The 25,761-nt window shown below is 40.8% G+C and overlaps 1 protein-coding gene across 2 annotated transcripts in view; it reads right to left on the bottom strand.

Annotated features, from left to right (window-relative positions):
- Dnaaf4 (dynein axonemal assembly factor 4) overlaps positions 1-23,995 on the bottom strand; it is a 48,466-nt gene extending 24,471 nt beyond the window's left edge. Inside the window, exons 1-4 of one of the 2 annotated variants that reach the window (XM_074066000.1) lie at positions 23,797-23,995; positions 23,363-23,510; positions 19,797-19,930; positions 8,044-8,275 (exon numbers count right to left, since the gene is read on the bottom strand). In XM_074066000.1, coding sequence (XP_073922101.1) covers positions 8,044-8,275; positions 19,797-19,930; positions 23,363-23,510; positions 23,797-23,919 — 637 coding nt within the window. In that variant the 5' untranslated portion in view covers positions 23,920-23,995. The remainder of the gene's footprint in view (positions 1-8,043; positions 8,276-19,796; positions 19,931-23,362; positions 23,511-23,796) is intronic. The other variant, XM_074065999.1, reaches the window with a different exon arrangement.
- Positions 23,996-25,761: the final 1,766 nt, after the last annotated feature.

Here is a 25,761-nt window from a genome sequence, read left to right on the forward strand (position 1 = left end):
TGGTCTAGAAGCACAAGGCCTTGAGTTCAAACCCCAGTACCACCAAAAAGAAAGAAAAGAAATAGGATACAGGATAATATGCTTAACAGACTTCAGGACACAGGCCTATGATCTCAGTACCTGGGAGGCTGAGGCAGAAGGATCTCAAGCTCAAGGGCAGCATGGGCTGTAAACTGAGGCCCTGTCTCAAACACACCAAAGACTGGGGGTGTAGTTCACTGGTATAGTGCTTGCCTAGTATGTACAAGACCCTGGCTTTGATCTCCATCCCCCAAATAAACAAAAAGTCCTGGGCAGAAAATGAATACATAGCAAAAATCAAAAAGTTTAAAAAGTTACAAAAAGGACAGGTACAGTGGAATTAGCCAATAATCCCAGCTCCGTAGGAGGCTGAGGTAGGACAGCTTGAGTCTAGTAGTGCAGGGCCACCTTGGGTGACACATGAGGCCTCTTTCAAAAATAAGTAGTTAAAAATTAGAAAAAGGCCTGAGCAGACATTTCAACAGAAGGGACCCAGAGACAGAGTCATCTGATGTGATGACAGAAGCAACCACACCAACCTGGACATTTGCTCCTGAAGAAAAGTATCTATCAGACCTAGGTTGATTTCTGTCTGTTGCACAACAAAGTGTCACCTTACAAAGAACCAACTTTCAATCTTATGTTGCAGTTGTGGATCAAGACAGCCCAGGCTGGCATCAAAATCAAACTCTGGATCTTCCTGCCCCAGCCTTACAAGTGTTGGGATTTATAGGCATGTCTCAAAAACCAAAATAAACAAAAAAAGCCAGGCATGGGGGCACACAATGGTAATCCTAGCTATTTGGGAAGGTGAAAATTGGGAAGATCACAGTTTGAGGCCAGCCCAGGGAAAAAGTTTGAGGCCACACCTCAACCAACAAAGCTGGGCATGGTAGTGAACGCCTGTTATCCTAGGTACTCAGAAGGCTTAAACTGGGGCATAAATGTAAGACCCTATTTGACAAATTGCTAAAAGGAAAGGGCTAAAGGCATAGCTCAATTGGTAGTGTCTGCCAAGGCAAGGCCCTGAGTTCAAAACCCCCAGTACTGCCAAAAAGAAGAAGAAAAAAAGGAGTCCCATAACTTGTGAGGTTTATTATGATTATCAAATCTTGGCAAGGACAGTGTGAGGAAGGAAAAAATGTAAGTCAATCTTCATATGACTGTGAAAATCATTCATAAAATACTAGCAAATTGAATTTCACTGTATAGAAACCAGTGTGATCAAACATCACTCGTCACAGGAACACAAGAATGCTTCTATGTCATAAAAACTATTAATGCAATATACCACATTCATTAAATAAAGGACAAAATTACAACAAATGCCCAGGCTAGAATTCAATATCCATTCATTATCCAGAATAATTAAAATAAATAAGCAAATTCAACATATTGTCCTACACGTATTAATCAACTGCCTTCCAATACATTTGTCTTTAAAAAAGTAATTTAAAAAATACATCATTCCTGCCTGGCGTTGGTGTACCACATGGGTAATCCTGGCTACTCAGGATATAGAGAACAGGAGGATCACGGTTCAAAGCCAACCTGGCAAATAGTTTGAGACCCCATCTTGAAAAAATCCTTCACAAAAAAAGGGCTGGTGGAGTGGCTAAAAGCATAGACCCAGAGTTCAAACCCGTAAGTACACAGTATATATGTACTTCATATATATATATGTAAAATTTCTAGTGTACCTGGAGAGTAAATGCTATAAGATCGCATGCCTAAAAAAAATCTTTTTGTTGTTTTGTTTTTTTGAGACAGGGTCTCACTATGTAGTTCAGCCTGGCCTCAAACTCACCATCCTCTTGCCTCAGCCTCCTGAGTGCTAGGATTACAGGTGTACAGCACCATGCCTGGCACCTGAAAAATCTTTATTCTCACCTCTCATTTCATTAATAATGTGGGTGCATAATTCCATGTTGAAAAAATTTTTCACCCAGAATGTTGAAGGCACCAACCCACAGCTTTGGGATTCTAAGGCTGACAAGTATCAATGTGAACATTCCCAGTCCTTTTTGTGTGGCCCATTTCTTCTCTCTGGATGCTTTCAGGATCATTTTCCCCAGTATGCTGAAATACTTGGTAATGTGTTCTCCAAAATTAATGGTGTGAATATGTTCTCCAAAATTACTGTGTTGGTAACTTAATTCCCAATGCAATAGTGTTGGAGGGTAGAGCCAAGCAGGAGTTTATGTCATGTCCTATTATAATGTCATTTTAAAGGGCATAATGGGGGGAGCCTGCTGTCTCTGCCTTTATGCCAAGTAAGGACACAGAAAGAATGCCCACATCAGGTATCAGCACCTTGACCTTGAATTCCTAGCTCCCAGAAATGTGAGAAATAAAGTGCTGTTCTTTCTAAGTTAACAGAGTCTGGAGTGTAGCTCAGTGGTACAGTGCTTCCCTTACATGCACCAGCCATTGGGTTCAATTCCCAGCACCCAAAAACAGAATCCAGTCTGTGCCATTCTGTGATAGTGGCACAAAACGGATTACAATGTGTAATCAATTTTAACATCAATTTTAACATTATTATACTCATCCTGATTCGTCCTTTCAATCTAGAAACTCATTTAAATTCTAGGAATTTAAATTTCTAGCACATTTTAATGATTTCCTCTCCTGTCTCTCCTTTCACTCTTCCTAATACTCCTGTTAGTTGAATATTGGACAGTTTAGATATATCTTCAAATTGTTTTAATTTTTTCCTAGCTCAAATCGCTTTATCATATTGTTCTACTTTCTGAAAAGAAGAAAAGCCTTAACCATCTTCCATTTATTGGGTTGAATTTTTAAAATATTAATCATATTTTTAATTTCCAAACATTTTTGTTTTCTCAATATTCTTTTTTTCTTTCTTTTTTGGATAAGGTCTCAGGTTTTTACCCAGGGCCAACCTTGGACCATGAGCCTCCTACCTACACTTCCTGCCCAGCTGGGATCACAGGTGTGTGCCACCATGCTCAGTTAGTAGAGCTTGAGTCTCACTAACTTTTTGGTCTTGAACCGAGTTCCTCCTGATCTCCACGTCCTGATTAGCTGGGATTATAGGGCTGAGTCACCTTGCCCAGCTATTCTCTCAAGATTCTTTATTACAGCCTCATGTCCTTATTTAATGAATAAAATATGTTCTCGCCAGGTGTAGTGGCCCGCACCTGTAATCCAGCACTCAGGAGGCTGAGATAGGAGGATCTCAAGTTTGAAGCCAGTCTGGACTACAAAGCTAGCCCCCGTCTCAAAAACGCAAAAAACAAAAAAAACCTTACAAGTGACTTTTATAAACTTATTCCTAAGGCTTACAATTCATTGATTAGTTCTACTAGTTCTGGATCTTCCTTAGGGTTCCCAAATCAAGATCCAATCTCAGCCTACAAGTAGCTAGGATTACAGGCTTGAGTCCCCAGTGCCAACTTTTTTTCTTGTCTTAATGCATAGTGAATAAAAGTGCCTGGTTCTTAGACCTATGCAGCAAATATATTTGCTATTAAAAAAAATTTTTTTGGCAGCACTGGAGTTTGAACTCAGGGCCTCATGCTTGCTAGGCAGGTACACTACTGCCTGAGCCACTCCACCAGCCCTCTTCTTTTTTTCTTTTTCTCTTTTTCTTCATTTCTGCCGATCAAACCAAGGGCTTGCACATAATAGGCAAGAGCGCTACCACTGAGTTACATTGTGGCCCTTGATTTTCTGACTTTTTTTTTTTTTTGGTGGTACTGGGGCCTTTGGTTTTCTGAGACAGGGTTTTGCTGTGTATATCAAGTTGACCTTGAATTCACAATCCTTCTGCTTCCACCTTCCAAGTATTGGGATTACAGGCATGAACCACCAAGCCCAGCTAAAAACATGAAATTTTTATCATCAATGGGTGTTGGATTTTGTCAAATGTCTTTCTACAATACTGAAATGGTGTTTTTTCCTTTATTCTGTTAACAAGAGGAATCAATACTGAAAACTTTCAGATAGTAAACCAACTTAGCAGTCCTGGTACAAACTCTGCTTGGTCACACTATACTACCATTCTGTTTTGTTGTTTTGTATTTTTTGAAACTGAGTCTCGCTATTCAGACTAGGCTGGCATTGAAGTTGCAATCCTCCTGCCTTGGTGTCCAAGAGGGCTAGGACTACTGGTGTACATAACCACAGCTGGCACCTGTGCTGCCCTTTTTATTTATTACAGGACTCAATTGGCTATTATCTTGTTGTGGATGTGTACATTTATATTTATAAGGGACATAGGCCTGCAGTTTTCCTTTTTTGTACTGTCTTTGTCAGGATTGGATTATTAGAGTTAGGTTGGTCTTAAGTGTTGGAAAGTATTCCTCTGTCCTCTACTTTTATGAAAGATTTTCTGTAAAAATTGGCATTACTTTTTCTTTGAACTGATAGAATATACCAGTGATATCACTAGGACCTGAAGTTTACATTGAGTTAGATCCCCAGCCAAATACATTATTTCAGTTTGCCAAATTTGCTTTTATCTGTGTCAATTATGGTATACTTTATTATCTTACTATATTTTTCTGTCTGTAAGATTAGTATGTAACTTATTTATTTTACTTTATTTTCTGAATCAGTTCTGCTACATAGCTCAGGAAGTCGTGATCCTATTCCCTTCACCTCTCGAGTGCTAGGCTTACTGGTGGAATCCAGCACACCCACTCGAATTTAATTGTTTATTTTTCTTTTTTCTTGATGAGTCTAGCTAGGTATTAATATATCTTGTGATGTTTTCAAAAACCAGCCTTTGGCTGGTCTCCAGCACTTTCAATTTATTCCTAAAGATCCAAGTTTCCTCACTTCCCTTTACCCCTAAAACAGAAACAGAATAGATACAAAGCTACCTATCTACCTGCCTTCCTATAAGACAGAGAGAGGGGAGAGAGGAGGTGGGGAGGAAGGAGAGAGACAGAGACAGAGAGAGAGAGAGATTAAGAAAGTGGCTCACATGACTGGAGAGTAAGAAGTCTCTAATCTGTAGTAGGCAAGCTTGAGATCCAGGAGAGTCAATGGCACAGTTCCAGTCTGAGTCCAAAGGCAGGAACAATGTCCCAGCTAAGAGACTGGGACAAAGAGGGAGAGAGGAAGAAAAAGAGAGACCTTTCTGACTCATCTTTTATTCTATTCATGTCTTCAGCAGATTGGATAAGGCCTGCCCACACTGGGAAAGGCATCTGTTTTACTCAGTCTACCAATTAAAATAGTTATCAGATCCAGAAACATCCTCACAGACACACCTCCAAGTAACAATTAACCAAAAATCTGAGCATACCATGGCCCAGTAGTCAGATAAATTAGCCATCAGAGGGCTGAGTATGGTAACTCAAACCTGTAATCCCAGCCACTTGAGTCAGAAATAGGAGGACCTCAGTTAGGGCCAGCCCAAGCAAAAAGTTAGGAGACCCCATCTCAAATAACCAGCTGCGATTTTACAAAAATCCCAGCTACATGGAAAGCACAGATAGAGGAGGATTATGGTCTGAGACTAGCCCCAGGCAAAAGCAAGACCCTATCTGAAAAATAAAGCAGAAAAGGACTAAGGCATGGCTCAAGTGGTAAAGCAATTGCCTAGTAAGTGTGAGACCCTGAGTTCAAACCCCAGGATCACAAAGAAAAAAAAAAAAAAAAAAGCCATCAGAGTGACCTTATTTGGACTCTTTCACACATATAAGTAAGGATCACAAACTTAGATCCCCCTGGATTCAAAGTGGTATTGACTCCAGTGACCGGAATGCTTGTAAGAGAACAAACGACAGACAGACACAAGAAGATGGAAGCACAGAATGCATGATGAGTACACAGGCCAAAGAGTGCTAAGGATTGATGACGGCCACCAGAAGTTGTGAGTTATGAGAATTATGAGGCATCAGAAGGGTTCTTCCTGAGTCTTCAGAAGGAAACACCTGGTACCTTGACTTCAGACTTGTGACTTCCAAATGTGAGAGAATAAATTTATGTTGTTTTAAACAACCAAGTTTGGGGCAACTTTGTTATAGTAACACTAGAAAATGAACACAAGAATATTTTCACTTAAATGGAATTCTGGGTTGACAGGTTTTTTTTTTTTCAGCACTTTAATTTTTTTAACATGATTTTGGGGGGGTGAGAGGCAGAACTGGGGACTGAACTCAGAACCTTGCACTTGCTAGGCAAGCACTGGGCCACTTGAGCCACACCCTTGGTCCTCTTTCAACACTTAAAGATGAGACATTTCTTTTTGCTTGTTTAGGAGTTTTTTGGTTTTTTTGAAACAGGGTCTCAACTATGTAGCCCAGGCTGACCTGGAACCTGTAATCCTCTTGCCTCAGCCTCCATGCTTGGATTACAGGTGTGCACCATTGCACCCAGTTTCAGATGTTCTATTTTCATTAACGACTTAAATAAAATAGTAAATAATAGTACCTTCCACTTACCTGCACTTTCATTCTCCATGGTTTAAGTTACCAATGGTCAGCCACAGCTCAAAAATATTAACTAAAACTTTCAGAAATAAACAAGTTGTAAGTTTAAAACTGCACATGATTAGTGTGACACAATCTGTGCCATCCTGCTCCATCCAGCCCAGAATGTAAACCACTCTTCTTTCCACAGTATCTGTGCTGTACACATGCACAGTCACCCAGTATTTGTTTTGGTTACAAGAGAGCAGTAACAAAAGCCCAGGGCAAGTAACCCTTATGTTACTTCATAATGGCCCCAAAGCATAACGGTAGTGACACTAGCGATCCGGATATGCCCAAGAAAGCCTGTTTTGTGTGAGTGAAAAGGTGAAAGTTTTTCATAGGTATGTATGTATGGGGAAAACCATATGACATACAGGGTTCAGAACTACCCTCAATCTCAGGCATCCACTGGGAGTCTTGGAACACAACCCCCAGGGATAAGGGAGACTGAAATGTACCCCCAAAATTTTACTATTCTAAAAATTGGACAAAATAAAATTTCTAGTTTTCGATAAAGAATTATATGCTTTTACCTATTTTCTTTGGTGGCACTGGGGTTTGAACTCAGGGCCTCACATTTGCTAGGCAGGCGCTCTTCCACTTGAGCCACTCTGCCAGACCATCTATTTTCTTTCAAGTACTGGGGCTTGAATTCAGGGCCTATACCTTGAGCCACGCCGCCAGCCCTTTTTTTGAGATTGGATTTTTTTCGAGACCTGGGCTGGCTTTGAACCCCGATCCTCCTGATCTCTACCTCCTGAATAGCTAGAATTACAGGTGTAAGCCACTGGTGCCTGGCTCTTTTACCTATTTTTGAATACATTAGGATCAAAGGTCAGAAGTAACCCTATTTGCTTGAGACTAAATTTGCTTATAGTACTCATCTTCCTGGGTCATTTGAGAAAAAGGTCTCTTAATGAAATTCCTACTTTCTTTTTTTTGTGGCACTGGAATTTTAACTCAGGGCCTTGCACTTGTTAGGCAGGGGCTCTATCACTTGAGCCATACCCTAGCTCTTTCTAGTGATTTTTGGGATCTTGTGCTTTGCTAGGGCAACCTAGACCACAATCTTCTTTACTCCTCTCATATAGCTGGGATGACAAGTGCAAACCACCACACTTGGGTTATTAGTCAAGATGAAGTCTTGCTAACTTTTTGCCCAGGATGGTCTCAAACTGCAGTCCTCCCAAACTCTGCCTCCTGAGTAGCTGGGATTATAGGAATGGGATTATAGGGATTTTACACCCAGTAAAATTCCTACCTTCTTATCTCTAAAGGAATAAATGAATGTTCCTGACAGTACCAGTCCACTCTAAGTCTCTCTGAACCTAACTTGAGCATATCTTTAGTAACACCTGCGTAAGTTGAAAAAGTAGCACACAAGCAAAGAAGACACTGAATCCTTGCACATTTTATTAGAAAACTCCACCACTCCCTAAAAAAGAAGTCTTTCACTTTAGCCTTTACATTATTTACCAAAACAGTATCTTAATACTGTGAACAGATACACCAAAAATATAGTGTCATAGACACCAATAGGACTCACTTTTCCAGAATATATTACTCACTGTACCTTTTGTAGCAGGATGTCTGGATATGGAACTTCTAGTGAGACTTTTAGGTTTTAGTTTTTTTCTTTCTTCTTTAGTTTGCTTTTGCTGTTGACGAAATGTCTCTTCTCTCTGAATTCTTTTTTGTTCTTCAGCTTTCTTTTGACTTTCTTTCCAGGCTTCCAATTCTTTAGTTGCTTTTCTCCGTTCGTTTTCTTTCATATCTTCTATCTTTTTCCTCTCTTCTTCTTCAATCTGTAAAAATTAGAATGAGTAAATCCTTTACTAGTGCGCATATGTGACTGACTCTATTTATGACTTTCCTATGATAAGGAAACTCTCCTCTGTAAAATATAAAAGCAGTATCTCTTTAAATAGGAAACTATTTTTTGGCTTGAATTTTTCATTATGAAAATTCCAAACGCTTACAAAGTAGAAGCAGCAATGTAATGAGCTGCCTCACACCAACTCCCAGATTCAACCCTAAGCTACACTGTGCCATGCTCCTCTCCCGTCACCTGTCCCTTTTTCCTTTGCTAAAGCATTTTAGTTTTTTTTGTTGTTTGTTTGTGGTACTGAGGTTTGAACTCAGGACCTATACCTTGAGCCTCTACACCAGCTCCTTTTTGTGATGGGTATTTTTCAAGATAGGGTCCCTTGAACTACACCAACTCCCAGATTCAACCCTAAGCTACACTGTGCCATGCTCCTCTCCCGTCACCTGTCCCTTTTTCCTTTGCTAAAGCATTTTAGGTTTTTTGTTTGTTTGTTTGTGGTACTGAGGTTTGAACTCAGGACCTACACCTTGAGCCTCTACACCAGCTCCTTTTTGTGATGGGTATTTTTCAAGATAGGGTCCCTTGAACTATTTGCCTGGGGCGGACTTAAAACCACAGTCTTCCTGATCTCTGCCTCCTAAGTAGCTAGGAGGATTACAGACTCAGAAATTCTTCTTTTTTTTGCATTTTTATTTGCTCTATTAGTTGTGCAGGGGGTTTCATTGTGACATTTCTATTCACATATGCTGACAATGTACCTTGGTTAGTTCATCCCCACCATCATTCTCCCTCACCCTCCCTTCTAGAAAATTAATTATAAGAGTTAATTATTCCACATCTGAACTCTTTCCATTTCATCTGTAGCAAGTTAGCCATGAACAAATAATTAAAATGAAGAAGTACAATGCCCATTGGTGTTGGGTGACGGAACACAGGTTTTGACCCAGTTCTACTGCTAACTATTGATAAGGTCTTGGGTAATCATGTCCTCTATCCCTGGTTTCCTGGGTGGGTATTCAAATAGGTGGTATCTAAGAGCTTGGTGAAAAAAAATAATTTTTCTAAAATTTAAGTCATTTTTCTTAAAACCTACATATATACACCCACCCAAACATATAAACAAAATGTGTCTTTCTTTTTTACACGTTTTACCTGCTTTAGGACTGTAGTTATGCCAACCCTCATCTGAGGAAGAGGTAGGCAGCAAGCAGGAAGGATGAACTAGACAGTTTGCCTCTGGTGGGTAAAAACACTTGAACTCTCAATCCTGCTGCCAACTGTTTGTACTAGTAGTTGTTTAACATTTTTACAGGAAAACACTTTCATATGAAAAGCTAAACGTCAGGTAGATGTGAAAGCAGTGTCTTAGACAGGAGGTAGCAACTTTTCTTGCTTTCACATGGATGAGGAAAATAAATGTGAAATAAAGTAACTAGTGGGTATTTATGACTGACTCTATATATGATTTTCCTATGATAAGGAAAATCTCTCTATCCCCCACAGAAGTACTTCCTTCAAGGATCAAAATGCTCTTTGCTATCAATACAATAGCCATTAGCCACGTGTAGTAAATTTAAGTACTTCAAACATAGCTACTGGGCTAAGAAACTGCACCTTTTATTTTACTTTCATTTATATAGTATATCTGGAGGGTTTCTAGAATACAGAGAGGTTGGGATGAAGGCTCCCAGACATTGTTTTGTTTGTTTTGTGGTGCTGGGGATTGAACTGACAGCCTTGCACATGCTAGGCAAGTGCTCTCCCACTGAGCATCTTCCTCAGTCCTTGAAGTGTATTATTTCAGGATACAGACATTCTAGTTAAAAAATCTGCACTGAGAGGTCCTCTATACTATCTTTATGACTTAACCCTATCTTCTGGAAGACTGACAGTTTTCCTGTTGATTATATGCGAGAGCCACCAGTAACCAGCCGAGTTAGTTCTTGTTTTGTTGTTAAGTTTTACCAAGGATTTATTTTAGTCAGCAGGATAGGGAGAAATGGGGGTACATGGGAACCAGGAAATGGCTGAGTTCTTAAGTTGTTATAAAAAACTAAGCCTAAGAAGAGAAAAGGAAAGGGGAGGGGAGAGGAGGGAAAAGGAAAAGAAGTCATTTTTAAAATCAGCCTGGGAAGCCAGGAATCTGGTTGCTCATGCCTGAAATCCTAGCTACTCAGGAGGCAGAGATCAAGAGGATCAAGATTTGGAGTCGGCCCAGGCAAATAGTTTCTAAGACCCTATTTCAAAAAAACCCATCACAAAAAAGGTCAAGTGGAGTGGCTGAAGTGGTAGAGCACCTGTCTAGCAAGCATGAGACCCTGAGTTCAAACTCCAGTGTGCCAAAATAAAAAAAAAAAAAAAAGCCTGAGCCCAACCCTGAATCTCTCCCTCACCTTCTGCCTTGCTATGTAATCTCTTGTTCCCAAAATGTTCCCGCCATAACATTGTCCACCATCACACCTCGCCAGAGGCTCAAAAGATGGGGCTGCCTGATCTCGGAGTTTCACATCCAAAACTGGGAGCTAAATAAAGTTATTTTATGAACTTACCCTGTTTCAGGAATTTTGTTATAGTAATGAAAAGCAGATTAGTACATTCACCTATGGCTTAAACTAAAAACAAAAGATAATTACTACAAGTTCTAACTTCAGTGAGCTGCCAACAAGTGAGGAAGAATGCATACATGGCGATTAATCAGCATTTATATGACTGACAAAAGAGAGAGGAAGTCACAGCCCAACAAGGAGAAAGAGACAACCTCACCCCGTTTGACAATATGCTTTCTGTCCCAACACTTGGAAGAAGAGAAAAATATGAGGAGTCAGACATGTTCATCCTTCATAACTCCTGTAGGCAGAGTGAGGGTTTTTTTTATTTTGTTTTCAGTACTGGCGATGGAAACTGGGGCCTCAGCATACAAGGCAAGCTCTCTGCCACTAAGCATATCCTTAGTGTGCAAAGTGAATTTTAAGTAGAGTTTTGAAAACATGTAAGTCAGTTTTAATTATCAAATGTGAGACTGTTCTTAAAACCAAAAGTAATAGTGAAGTTCTGGTATAATAGCCACGATGTAATTAAAGGAATTCTATCATATCTATACTTTTAGTTTATAGTGAACTATATTGGAGACACAGAATAGTACTCTTCAAAGAGCAATGAAGAAGAGGTTTCACAGAGTAGGTGGCAGAAGAACTGCAGTGAAGAGAAAAGCATGAAGAAGGAAGGGACAGGAAGCTCCTGACAAAGGAGAAATAGAGACCACATGTATTAAAGAGAAAGACAGTGCACAGGAAAAACAAACCTTTTCCTCCTCTTCTACACTTGCACAATACTTACACTTCACTTCTGCTCCCCAGGATTTGTAAGTTTTTTCTATGCTGACCAATTCTCTAACACCAGCAGGGTGTCCTATAATTTAATTCAACTCTGATGCTACTTATGTGGAGGTAGCATCAGATCCCACAGGTTAGGAGGTCAGTTTCACAAAACTATCCCTCACATGCCACCCTTAAGTCACGCTTCTGGTACGTCTGACCAACTGGCTATAAACTGAGGGCTCCCACAAACCTACAATGACTCACAAGACTCAGGGGAACACTTAACTTATATTTACCTATTCATTATAAAAGGATACAACTCAAGAATAGCCCTATGGAAGAGACATTTAGAGTACAACTTTTAAAATAAAGGAGCACTATTCTGATTGCTTTGGAGCAACTTTGCCCCTCCCCCACTGGACATTTGACAATATTTAGCCACTTTTTCCCCCCAGTGGTGAATAGCAAACCCAAGGCTTCAGGCATGCTAGGTAAGCATTCTACTACTTGAGCCACATCCCCAACCCCCAAAAAACTTTTAAAATGCTAAGATTAAGCTTAGCAAAATATAAGCAAGTCCTAAATGTATGTTAAATAATTTTGCTGAGAAGCTGGCCGTGGTGGTTCATGCCTATAATCCTAGTTATTTGGGAAGCAGAGATTGAGAGGATCGGGGTTCAAGGTCAACCCATGCAAAAACTTTTGAGCCCTCCATCTCAACCAATGGGTGAGAATGGTGGTGCATACCTGTCTTCCCAGTTACATGGGAAAGCACAAATAGGAGGATTGTAATCCAGGCTGGCCTGGACATAAAGTGAGACCCTATCGCAAAAGTAGCCAATGAGAAAAAATGGCTGGCAGAGTGGCTCAAGGGGCAGAGTGCCTGCCCAGCAAGCACCAGCACTGCCAAACTCATATTTATTTATTTATTTTAGCTGAGGAATATAAAGTAAATGCAAATAAATGGAGATAAAAATGTCCTACTCCTGAAAGGAAATGTCAATATTGTTAACATGCCAGTGCTCTGCAGATTAAGTTATAGTTGATGTAAGTCCAATCAAAATATGAAGAGGACTTGTAGGGAGCATGATATGTAAATATAACATTCACCTGCAAAAGAAAACTTGTGGGTATTATACAGAGGTTGACAATTCACCTCCCCAAATATCAAGGATAGACTGGATAAAATTATCAAAACAACCATTTCAGGGCACTGGAAATGAACCATAGGAAGATTGCAAATGGAGAGGTGTTTATTCTAGAAAAAGTGCTAAGGTTTAAAGCAAGGAGAGTGGTGTCTGGCCCATTCTGCCTGAGCTTGCTCCCAACCACCACTTCCACCAAGGATGATGAGCCTGGCAATTTTACCAATGTGAATCTAGCAAAAAGCAGCAGCTTTGGTGGCCAGGGTGGTGAATTCCTTTCTGGGTGGGGCAGAAAACTCTGTGGCTTTGGTGTAAAAGTGGTAGAGTTGGCTGGGAATGAGCAGAGAAAATTTGTGGTTGAGGTCTGAGGTTGAGGTCCTGGTTAGGATGCTAAGTTTAATGGAAAAAGCACATAAATGGAAGAGCCAAGAGTGTACACGGAGGTTGTGGCAGGCCTCTTAAGGCTCTCTAGGGAAACAATGGAGGCCAGAGGCAGTGAAATAACATGTTCAAAGTGCTGACATAAAAGACCATAGACCACAAACTCTATATCTAGCAAAAGTCCTCTTCACAAGAAAGGCAAAATAAGCATATTCTAAGACAAATGAAAACGGGAAGAACCTGCTGCCAATAGGCCTGCTCTGTAAGATACACTAAAGAAAGTTCTTTAGATTAAAAGGAAAAGAAATGAAACCAAACACTAAAACAGATCTACGAGAAGGAACAAAGAACATGGGAAATGCTGGATATGAAAGTGACACACACATTGTAGAACATTCAGTCTTAAAAAGGAAGGGAATTCTGACACATGCTGAAATAAAGGTGAGCCTTCCAGGGCACCAGTGGCTAACGCCTATAATTCTAATTATTTGGGAGACTGAGATCAGAAGGATTGTGGTTCCAGGCCAGCCCAGGCAAAAAGTTTGCAAGACCCCATCTCACCTCAATGGCTAGGGCAGTGGTGTGTGCCTGTCATCCCCAGATACTCAAGAAGCACAAAGAGGAGGACCGTGGCCCAGGTCCTCCTTGGCAAAAACCAAGGCCCTATCTCAAAAATAACCAACACAGACAGAGGATTCCAAGATGGCTACTAGAGGGGGGAAGCAGAAAGCGTGCCTCCTAAAGTGAAATCTTGGAGAGACACTGGAGACACATCTCGCAGGCAAGGCCACAGAGAAGAGGCAAAACTTTGACCCCCTCCACACCTCCAGCCTGTGCAGAGCATCTCCACTTCACGTTGGACAGAGAGACCAGGAGGGCCCCGGGGCCGCTGCCGGACGCCGGCGCCCAGACAACTCAGGAAGACACAGACAACAAGGTGAGCTAAGTGGTACGTGGTACTTCCACAGACAACCCTGGGCCAGGTCAGCATAGCCCCCTGGACAGACCAACTCCCACCCAGGGAAAAAAGAGAAACTGAGTAATAAGCAATAAGAACAATAAAGACACGTAGCAAAGAGGGTGGGGTGCCCTGAGCACCGAAGAGGCAGGGAGGGGAATCCCTCCTGGAACCGTAAATAAACAAGCCGGGCCTGGTCGGAGAGGGCGGAGCGGTGGCACGCGCCCAGCAACCAGGAGCAGGAAAGCTTGTGAGAGTGGCAGAGGGAGGAAAACTCCACAGGAGAGGTGGGAAGACCCACTTCCCGCGTGAACTGTAAATAAAGTGTCACCTCCCCCAGTGTGCTTGGAAAGGGGAAAGCTTGTAGCAGTGGCTCTGGCACATGAGAACGCTGAGTAAACAAAGCCTGCAGGGCCAGGTGAGTGTTAAGCTCACCCCAGAGATCTGCATAAATAAAGCCTCCAGCAACAGCAGGCTGACAGCAGTGGAGCAGTGGGCAGGCAAGCCACAGCCGCAGATAGCCATTCAAAGACCTGTCTCCGGACTCTTTTTTTTCTCTCTCCCTCCCTACCTTTGATGAGGAAACAACTGAACTACACCTGCATGCTGAAAAACTTACTGAAACTGTATTGCATTTGAACTTGGGACACTTTGTGGGTTTTTTTGTTTTGTTTTGTGCGGTTTTGTGCAGTTTTGTTCTATTTTATGTTTCCCCTTTGATGAGACAACTAAAGAACAACATCTGAGGCACCATCTCCAGGATTGGAGGCTGAGGGAGGAACACCAAAATTATTAAGACTGAAACTTCATTGCATTTGAACTTAGAGGTTTTATTTTTTTATTTTTTACTTTTTTTATTATTTTATTTTATTTTCATATACTTTTTCTTTTATTTCTTTTTATTTTTATTATCTTTATTTTTTTATTTTTTATTTTCAATCTTCTGTCTCTCTAATGCCTTTTCAGCTTACAGTTGATTAGTACACTGTCTCTCCCAGTTTATATCTTTGAAACTCTTTTTGTTTCTTTGTTTTGTTTTTTTCTACTTGTTTATTTGTTTTTCCCTTTTCTTTTAACTTCTTTGCTTTCCATCCCCTCTCACCCTTCCATTCTAAATATCACTAGTGCTATTATTACAAGCCAGAAAATACTTAATTGCACACAGTACAGGGACAATAACAACACCAAGGGCAATGACGGGAAGACAGAAAAAACAGGGAAACCAGTTTCCCCACAGCAAAATATTACTACAGAAACCAGAGGGAAATGAAGAAAACAGATACTCAGATCCAGACTCCAACAAAATGAAGATAAACTAGGCCAAAGAACCCAATGAAGCCCACAAGAATAATCTAAAAGAAGAAATACTACTGGTACTCAATGAGAATTTTATAGAGATGATACTGGATATGGTCAACCAAAATGTACAGGAGACACTCAAGAAATTCCAAGACAACAAAAATAGAGAATTTGAAAAAGCAAAAGAAGAAATAAAAGAAACCATAGAAGCACTGTATAAACACCAAAGTGAAACAAAGTACACGAATAATAGAGATAAATGAACTCAGGACGAAAATAGACAACATTAAAGAGGAAGGGACTCAGGATATGGAAAACCTCAGAAAAAAGAATGAAACAGAATTGCAAACAAAATGGAAGGCCAATCCAGCAGAATAGAAAAAACAGAAGACAGAATGTTAGAACTCAAAGATGAAATGGTAATTAAAGGAAAAACCGAAGAACTATTAATTTAACAACTCAAGACCTGTAAAAAGAAAATGCAGGAACTCACCTACTCCATCAAAAGACCAAACTTGAGAATCATGGGCATCGAAGAAGGAGAAGAGGTGCAAGCAAAGGGAATATGTAATATATTCAACAAAATAATAACAGAAAATTTCCTAAATCTAGAGAAATCTATTCCCATACAAATGCAAGAGGCCTCCAGAACACCAAACAGACCAGATCAAAATAGAACCACCCCATGACATATCATCATTAAAACAACACGTTCAGAAACTAGGGAAAGAATATTGAAGGCTGTAAGAGATAAAAAACAAGTAACATACAAAGGTAAACCCATCAAAATCACAGCAGACTTCTCAACAGAAACATTAAAAGCAAGAAGAGCGTGGGGTGAGATCTTCCGGGCACTGAAAGAAAATAACTTCAACCCCAGGATACTCTACCCAGCAAAACTATCATTCAAAATAGATGGAGCAATAAAAGTTTTCCATGATAAGCAGACACTAAAACAATATGTGACCACAAAGCCATCACTACAAAAGATTCTTCAAGGGATTCTGCACACAGAAAGTGAAACCCAAATAACCATGAAAGGACAGGCAGCACCAAATTACAGGAAAAGAAAAAGCAAGCAAGTAGAGAGTAACCTCAAAAATAACCAACACAAAAAAAGGCTGGGTGCATGGCTCAAGTGGTAGAGCACCTGCCTAGCAAGCACAAGGCCCTGAGTTCAAGCACCAATACTATCCGAACAAAGAAAAAAAACAGGATGAACCTTGAAGACAGTATGCTAAGAGAAATAAACCAGCAACAAAAAGGCCAATAGGAAAAGGGGACCAGGAACTAGAGAAAAGGTTAGATTAAAAGGAATTAACCTAGAAGGTAACACCCACGCACAGGAAATCAATGTGAGTCAATGCCCTGTATAGCTATCCTTACCTCAACCAGCAAAACCCCTTGTTCCTTCCTATTATTGCTTATACTCTCTCTACAACAAAATTAGAGATAAGGGCAAAATAGTTTCTGCTGGGTATTGAGGGGGGGAGCGGGAGGGGGTGGAGTGGGTGGTAAGGGAGGGGGTGGGGGCAGGGGGGAGAAATAAACCAAGCCTTGTATGCACATATGAATAATAAAAGAAAAATGAAAAAAAAAAAAAAAAAGGAGGGCGAATATAGTCTATACATATATGAATACGGAGCACTGAAATGTGTCAAAGTCACCCTAAGAAAGGAGAGGGAGGGAAGAGGGAGAAGAGTGGAGGGGATGAGCCAAATGGGGGTAATGTATGTATATATGGAAATGTCACAACAACCCCTCCTGTACAACTATTATATACTAATAAAAATGTTTAAAAAATAAAAAAAATAAAAAAAAAATAAAAAGGCAAATACTGTGATTCCACCACTATGAAGCACTTAAAAGAGCCAAATTCATAACAGAGTAAAATGGTGGATTTCAGGGGCTTTGAGGAAGGGGAATGAAGTGCTACTGCTTAATAGGTAAAGAGTTCCAATTTTTTTGTTGTCATTGCTTGAACTGGGATTTGAACTCAAGGCTTCATGCTTTTAAAGCAGGCACTCTAACACTTGAGCCACACCTCCAGCCCATTTTTTTCTGGTTATTTTGGAGATGAGGGTCTCAAGAACTACTTGCCTGGGTTGGCCCCGAACTTTAATCCTCCCAATCTCAGCCTCCCAAGTAGTTAGGATTATTGGCATGAGCCACTAGAGCCAGACTCAGAGTATCAACTTTATGAAATGAAGAGACGGAGATAGAGTTGGCAATAGTTGCTAAATAATGTGACTGGTACTTAACTAAAATGGTAAATTTCATGTTACATGTGCATGTGTATTTGTGTGTTAGGCGATACTGGAGTTTGAACTCAAGGCCTCGTACTGGCTAAGCAGGCATTTTACTGCTTGAGCTACACCTCCAGCTTGTTCAGTACATTTAAGCATAACTTAAAAATAGTATCTTTAAAAATAGTTTATTTTCTTTCCATTTATTTTTTCTTCTTTTTTTTTAATGGCACTGGGTTTTGAATTCAGGGATCTGTACTTGCTAAGCAGATGCTCTACCATTTGAGTCCTGCCCCTAGTTCTTTCCATTATCAATTTCTTTAAAAACCTACTTTTTTTTTAAATAATGATTTTTTTTCTTTTCAGATCCCCAGTGCTGGGATTACCCTGTATAAAATTGCCTTTTTAAAGTAGCAACTTTTAAAAATAACATGGTGGCATATATCCGTAATACCAGGAGCCTAAGTTTAAGGCCAGCCTATACTACACAGTGAAACCTTGTCCCTTCCTCCTAAATTAAAATGATGATTTTTGGTAGATGTTATCCAACTTTTAAGCAAATTTATGGGTGCAGCTAGTCACAGATTGCCTGTTGTCACATCTCTTCATCTGCTGTTATTGGATTATCAAATTCCTTTCTAAAAGGTGTCCAAACTCAGACAGAATACAAATAACTTCAAATATCCATCAAAGTAGAATTCTACTACAAGTACATTGTACTAAAGCAACATAGTTATATTAATTCATTCAAATATTTGAGTACAACCATTTATTTGGTAATGGCTATAATCAGGATGAAAGCAAACAGTCTTAACTATCAACACTACTAGGATGAGGCAAAGTAGTTTCTAATACATGCTCCAAGCTTTCATAGGTTCTATTCCCCTAATATCATCATCTTTATATTTTATGTATTCATATCCCTAAATGGCAAAGTTAAGCTTTCTTCTTTTTCAGCTAAAATAATATAATCCAAAAAACACGGAAATTAACAAGTAAACTAAAGGTAAAGATCTCTGGCCATTTGTTCAATTATTAAGTAAAAGGCAAAGTGTCAGGTTGGAGATGCAGCTCAGTGGTAGAGTGCTTGCACAGCCCTGGGTTCACTCAATAGCACCAAAAAATAAACATATTAAAAAAAGACATAGTACATAACCATAGGATGGGCACAATGGTACTTGTCTGTAAATCCAGCACTTAGAACTGAGGCCAGTCGGTGCTATATAAAAGAATGTTTCAAAAAAAAGTCATCTAGTAGAAGTGACAAAAAAAGCAGAGAAATGCTTGGAATCATGATCTGTTGCTTATAAAAACTGATATAGTACGAAAGAGCCATGGTCCAAGGAGCTCTTCATAGGATAATGCTTATTCCAGAATCCTTAATCATTTCCACATGTCAAAAGGAGAATTCAAGATAAGAAATCATTTGTAAAAATTAGTCAGAACAGGTAAAACAACAGAGACAGAAAGTAGATAAGCACTTGCCTAGGAATAGAAGCAGGAAATTGGGAGTAAATATTAATGGCTACTGTGTTTCTTTTTGGGGTGATGAAAATTTTCTAAATGTGACTGTGGGGTAGTTGCACGATGCTGAATATCTTAAAAGCTATCAAACTGTATATATATTTTAAATTTTATTATTATTACTTTTTGCAGTGTTAGGGATTGAAATCAGGGCACTGTACTTGCTAGGCAAGTACAAGTACTCATTTTAAATGGGTGACATATAAATTATATCACTTGAAAGCTTGACATTTAAGAAGATACTGTCAAATGTGTCCATTATTCCAAGATTAAAAAGAAGTAGAACACACCATAGAAACTGTATTTATTTCCATAGAAACAGCACCATCTCTTCCAAAACAAGTAAATCAATCATCCAACTATCACCATCCAGGCTCAAGTGGTCCTTTACCTCATCCTCCTGCGTAACTGTACTACAGGCATGTACCACAGTGTCTGGCTTATCTCTGGATGTTTATTCTCTGAACAGTTCCACAGATTTTTAGCAACACAGTAAGTAGTGGATTGTCTACCTAACATAGTAACACCTATGACCAAACAATGAGAAAGCAGTGACTAGAACTAAGTACCTTTATATCACTCACTAGTACCTTTCTTTGGATGACATCCCATTCCATCTTCAACTTACCTTCATCATGACACTTAGTGCGTATTTTTGATCTTCCCGCTTTGCTGTAGCTTTTGCTTCTGCAGCCTCTTTTGCCCTTTCTTGTACTTGCAAAATAGATTGTTCTCTTATTCTTTGCATCATCTCTTTGTCAACTAACAAATAAGGAATATCGCCAAATCAGGATTATGATTAATTTGCTTGACTTAGGAAAAACTACTTAACATACGATCCAGGATGAGGTTTCTTTTGACCTAACTCCGTAAGAAGTGAAAACTTTTCGTTTTTGTTTTGACAGGGTCTCACTATGTAGCCTAAGCTGGCCTCGAACCCTGCCTCCTCCTCCTGAATGCTGGGACTACTGGCCTGCACCACCATGGTCATTATGAAAACATTTTTTAATATTAAACTAGCCAAGAGGTTAACATTCAAAGGTGAGCAATTTACGGTGTAATGAGGAGGAAGATGAAGGAATGGAGGAGGGACACAGGAGAGGGAGGGAATAAGAGGGAAGGAGAGAGGAGAAACATGGTAACAGATTTATCCTCCCTCCTCTCTGTAGAGATTAAAAATTTTGTCACCGTAATACATCCTTATGGGGTCCTCTAGAAGGGAAAGATGAAGAGAAAGGTGGCATCATCTGAAATGACCAGTATTCTTCAAAAGCTTAAAGTAGTATTTTATACATATGAAGAACACAGGGCCAGTCCTGGAAAAACTTCTGCAGTAACAACACATGCTATATAAAAGGTTTCCATTCACAATTATTTTTATATTCACTATAGCTAAATGCTTTACAAACTGCAGGCTGTGATTCACTAGTGGGTAAATTAGCTTAGGGAAGGAGGGAATCAGGCCCAGAGGGAAAGGATAGCCTTTGAGAGAAAAAAAAAATGGTAGGGGAGAAAATTGGGGCGTGGGTAGAGGTAAAGTGGGGGACAGTGGATGGGGGTAACAGGGTGGAGGGATGAATCCTGCCCTAGGGATGGGTTCTTAACCTTTTTGTCCAGCAGACCCTTTTTATGTACACCTTCATCACGTTTTTATTTATCTATGTATTTTTATATCCACCTCTCTATTTAGAAACAGGGTGTATGTTGCTCAGACTTGTCTTAAACTTCCGGGCTTAAGCGATCCTCCTGCCTCAGCCTTCCTAGTGCTGGGACTACAGGTGCTAGCTGTTTTTGGTTTTTGTTTGTCACTTAATTTTTTTCAGATCTTTTTTTAAAGACAAGGTCTCAGTGTATTCCAGACTAGCTATGAACTTGCAATCCTTAAAAAAAAAAAAAAGGGTAATTCAACCTAAGTGATTAAGTGATAGGTTGTTTCGAGGATTAACAATTATGGTACTGCCTGACACAAGTGAGTTCTCAATAAAGGACCTACCAGGAAGGCTTACCCACATCTCTTCTGCTTACTGTGCTCTCACTTTAACAATTCAATCTTTGGGAAGTGGCCACTGAAGCATTATCTCATTTAAATCAGGCAACGGTATCTATTTTTTCTGTGACAGCAATTAAAGGAGATCAGACATGCCTCCCCCAAATATAGCGCTTTGGTGTATTGACTGTGTTGAAGAGAAGGCATTTTTTTTTCTTTTACTCATATGTGCATACAATGTTTGGGTCATTTCTCCCCACCTCCCCCGCCCCCTCTCTCAGCCCCCCTATCCCACTCACTACCAGGCAGTAACTATTTTGCCCTTATCTCTGATTTTGTTGTAGAGAGAGTATAAGCAATAATAGGAGGGAACAAGGGTTTTTGCTGGTTGAGATAAAGATAGCTATACAGGGAGTTGACTGGCATTGCTTTCCTGTACATGTGTGTTACCTTCTAAATTAATTCTTCTCAAACTAACCTTTTCTCTAGTTCCTGATACCCTAAGAGAAGGCATTTATAAAACAAGTGCAAGTAGAGGCTTTCTCTGAACTCCTCTTATCTGCCTAGAAACAGATCCTTTATAAAAAAACAAAAGAAAACAAAATAAAAACCCCTCAATTGTCATAAATTGGAGTTTCATCAATCAGGGAGTACTGACTCATTTTTTTGTTTGTTTGTTTTTAAAGATGGGGTCTTGGCCAGGCTGATCTTGAACTCCTGGGTTCAATCAATCCTCCTGCCTCAGCCTCCCAAGTAGTTGGGACTACTAAGTGGCATGTGCCACTTAACTGGGCTAGTATTAATTCTTACCACAGGAGAGGAGACTAGAGCTCCACACTACACTCTAACTTTCATACAAACTCTTATCTCCCACCTATTCCAAAGCCCTGTTCAAGCCAGCATGTGGAGCACACCTGTAAATCCAGCACTTGGGAGGCTGATGAAGGAGGATTAAGAGTTCAAGGCCAGCCTGCACTACATATCGAGACCCTGTATCAAAAAGGAAAACAAAGCTGTTGGTGCATGGTTCAAATAGTAGACTGCTTGCCTACCAAGCACAATGCCTTGAATTCAAACCCCCGTACCACAAAATGACCTGTTCATCTTTCCTAAGCACTTACTGGCCTAAGTGGTCTTCACTCCCTTGCTAGCATTTCCTTATTAAGAAAGTCTATATAAACTCAAACTTCACTTTTTTGGTGGGACTGGGATTTGAACTCAGGGCTTTATGCTTGCAAAGCAGTGTCTACACCACTTGAGCCGCACCTCCAGTCCATTTTGCTGTGATTATTTTGGAGATAGGTATCTCTGGAACTATTTACTTGGACAGGCCTCAAACTTCAATCCTCCTAACCTCATCCTCCCAAGTAGCTAGGATTCCAGGGGTAAGCCACTGGCACCAGGCTAAATCTCATCATCTTTTAGGTATTCACTTTTCTTTCCGTGATGCCCCCAAGCACATCTTAAAAATTAATAAAATTGTATAAATTGTCTGCTGTTAATCTGCTAGTTAGTTTGCTTCATAAACCAAGCTATACGATCTCGGAGTTTTTCTTTCCCTACACAACTTAGTTGTTTCAAAGGTTTTTGGATTTTGTTTTTTGTTTTTTGTTTTGCAGTGCTGGGGATCAACCCCAGGGCCTTATGTAAACTTAGGCAAGGACCCTGTCATTGAGTTACATCCCAACCTTAAAAGAGAATTACTTAGCCAAGTGTGGTGATTCATGCCTAGAATCCCAGCTATTTGGGAGGTGGAGATGGGGAGGATCGAAATTCAAGGCCAGCATGGGACATGTCCATCTCATCCAATAAGCTAGGTGTGGTGGCACCTACCTGTCATCTCAGGCAACAAAGAAGCATGGCCTGCAGTCCAGGCCACCTGGGCAAAAACATAAGACCCTATTTGAAAAATAGCTAAAATAAAAACAGCTGGTGGCACCGGCTTAAGTGGTAGAAGGTTTGCCTAGCAAGCACAAGGCTCTGAGTTCAAACACCAGTAGCACTACCAAAAAAAAAAAAAAAGTTTTTTAAAACAGAAAAAGCACAACCAGATGAACAGGGTTTTTGTTTTGTTTTGAAACAGGTCTTACTATGTAGTCCAGGCTGGGCTAAAGCTCGCTCCTTTTGCCTCAGTTTCCCAAATGCTGGGACTACAGGCATGAACCACCATGCCCAGGCAGACGAACATGGTTTAACAAAACACTTACCACCTGATATACAAAGGGTCTCCCACATGACCGCTTCTTTTTTACACAGGGTAAAGATAATAGTGTCATTCCCAATCTTTGCTTTGCTGCTCGCTTCGTCTATGGGAGCATACAGAAATACCTCAAATAAAAATGGGGGAAAGTTGACCTGTTCCGAAGGGAGAAAACGGAAATTAGTTACACAAATTAGAGATATGGCTATCAAAAGAATAAAGGCCTACTTTTCTTAAAGATCCAGGTAGCCCAATTTAGCAAGGGCTATAAGGAAGCCCTGGATTAAAGTCATATTTGACCTGCTGACACTTGCTTGCATTTGAGATGCCACCTGCATACGACTCGGTGGCGGGCAAGGACGCACGAGTCGCGCGTGGCGCGCGGCGGCGGAAGCGTCGGGCCACGCCCCCAGGACGCGGCGGACGCACTCGGATGCCTACCTTCAGATAGTTTTCCGCACAGAACACGTCCGCGTCTCTGACGCAGACGCCTCGTAGGGGCAGAGAGAGAAAGACTGAGGCTTTGGTCTGCTGCCAGCTGTAATTGCTCACTAGCAGCGGCATCGCGGAGCAGCCGGCGTGGCTGGTTGCTCCCCGCGCTCGTTCGGTTGCTAGGGAAGCTGAGGTCAGCACGCGCTAGTCCTTCCGGGTCAGGCCGGGCCGCGGAACTGCGGGTTCTCGGCGTGCACCGCGCGCGTCCTGGCCCTCCCGGGACTGCCTGAGGCGCGGAGCTGCCGTGCTAGGCCACTGCCTGGGCTACCCTTTTCCTCTTCGTTTGAAAGAAGCAGCCCTACATGCTGTGCTTAAGAAAAGGAAGAGCTTCATGCCTTAGACTTCAAAGAAGGGCTGTGGCCTTACGGAGGCGGAAAGCGAGGCCCGCGCGGAGTAGGTGCGACACCCACGTGCCATCAAAGCCGAACCTTGATGGGCCCTGACCACGGCTTTTAAGAGTGAGCACCGTTTGCCCGGCGTGTTGTTGCACTGCTATAATCCCAGCACCTGAGGGTGGAGGTGTGAGGCCTGCCTCGGCTACATAGCGACACCCTGCCAATCCATAAATCTGTTTAGGAAATGTCTTGGTCATGGTCATGCAGACGTACCAGCGAGTCTGCACTTCTGCTTTGAGGCTGTCAGAGGCAGAGTGTGAGAGCTGGAGAGGAGCCCAGAGCTCACCTGGCGGAGGCTGGCCGTCCCCAGTAGTTGGATAAGTTGCATTTACACTGACACACTTTACAGTTGTTCAAGTAGAGTGACTTTTAGCCTGGCAAAACCTTGAAGGCCGCGTAGTTTGGTCCTACATGCTCACGGAGTCCGAGGCCCGTGCACTAAAGACCACTGTCACAGGGATGAGTGGCAGGGCGGTGATCAAATCCCCATCTCCTCTGCCAGTCCAATGCTCTTTCGCTGGGCTGCTGTCCATAGCCCCGGCTTATAAACCACTGGAATATGAGGCCAAAGCCATGTTTCAGTACCTCCCAGCAATTTGCCACCTAGGGATTGGGGTTTTAAACTTTTTTTAACTTTTGGAGGCTGTTTGCACAAATTTCAAAGCCCCTAAGAAATTCCTTGAGGAAAGTTTAGAACAGCAGAAATTATCTTTTCCCCGGAACAGGGCACTCCTGACCACCTTAATCACGTTTATTAGCACTCACTGATCTCAAGCTTCAGGGAACTTTGAATACTGGGAGTCATCTGAGACTTCTTTTTCCGTTGTCCCTTTAAGCTGAGAAACGTATGACTCCTGCACTTTTTTTTCATAGTACTTTTGGCATTTTCCCCCTTTTCGTTCTATTCCTATTTCTACCATGTTGTTTCAAGCTCTCACATGTCTTCTGAAGTCAAAGTTTGCACATCCCTTTTATATAAATTTTCTTTTGTCTTTTTTGAGACAATGTCTCCCTCTTTAATCCAGGCTAGCCTCAAACTTGAAATCCTCCTGTCATAGTCTCCTGAGTGCTGGGATTACAGGCGTGTAATATTATGCTCAACTTCCATTCATATAAAATTTTAAAGCCTAGGTTCTCCCATTAATAAAAATACAAGTGAATTTATGTGTATATATAAGGTAATAATAAAAATGATAGATGTGGTGTTTGGAGTATTCCGAAAAATTGTTAGCAATCACTTTGGTAAGTACATATACAACTCTGCAGCAAAATTGTTCTCCAGACAACTGTACCTTACTAAACATAATTCTGAGTGAATTATATCTTAACCAAAAACTTGTCAAGTTTTATTACTGAGCAGGGACTGATACCAATTTAAAACATTAATCTGTATACATTGTTCCATGACTTAGGCACATCTCTTATTTCACAAGCCTTGACACTAACTCAATCTTAAAGTCTGTATTTATTAGATTTTTTAGAAAGCTCTAGCCTAACCTATAGGTGGATAGAAATTGAT

The sequence above is a fragment of the Castor canadensis genome, chromosome 2 (genome assembly GCF_047511655.1).
Source record: "Castor canadensis chromosome 2, mCasCan1.hap1v2, whole genome shotgun sequence".
NCBI lineage: Eukaryota > Metazoa > Chordata > Mammalia > Rodentia > Castoridae > Castor > Castor canadensis.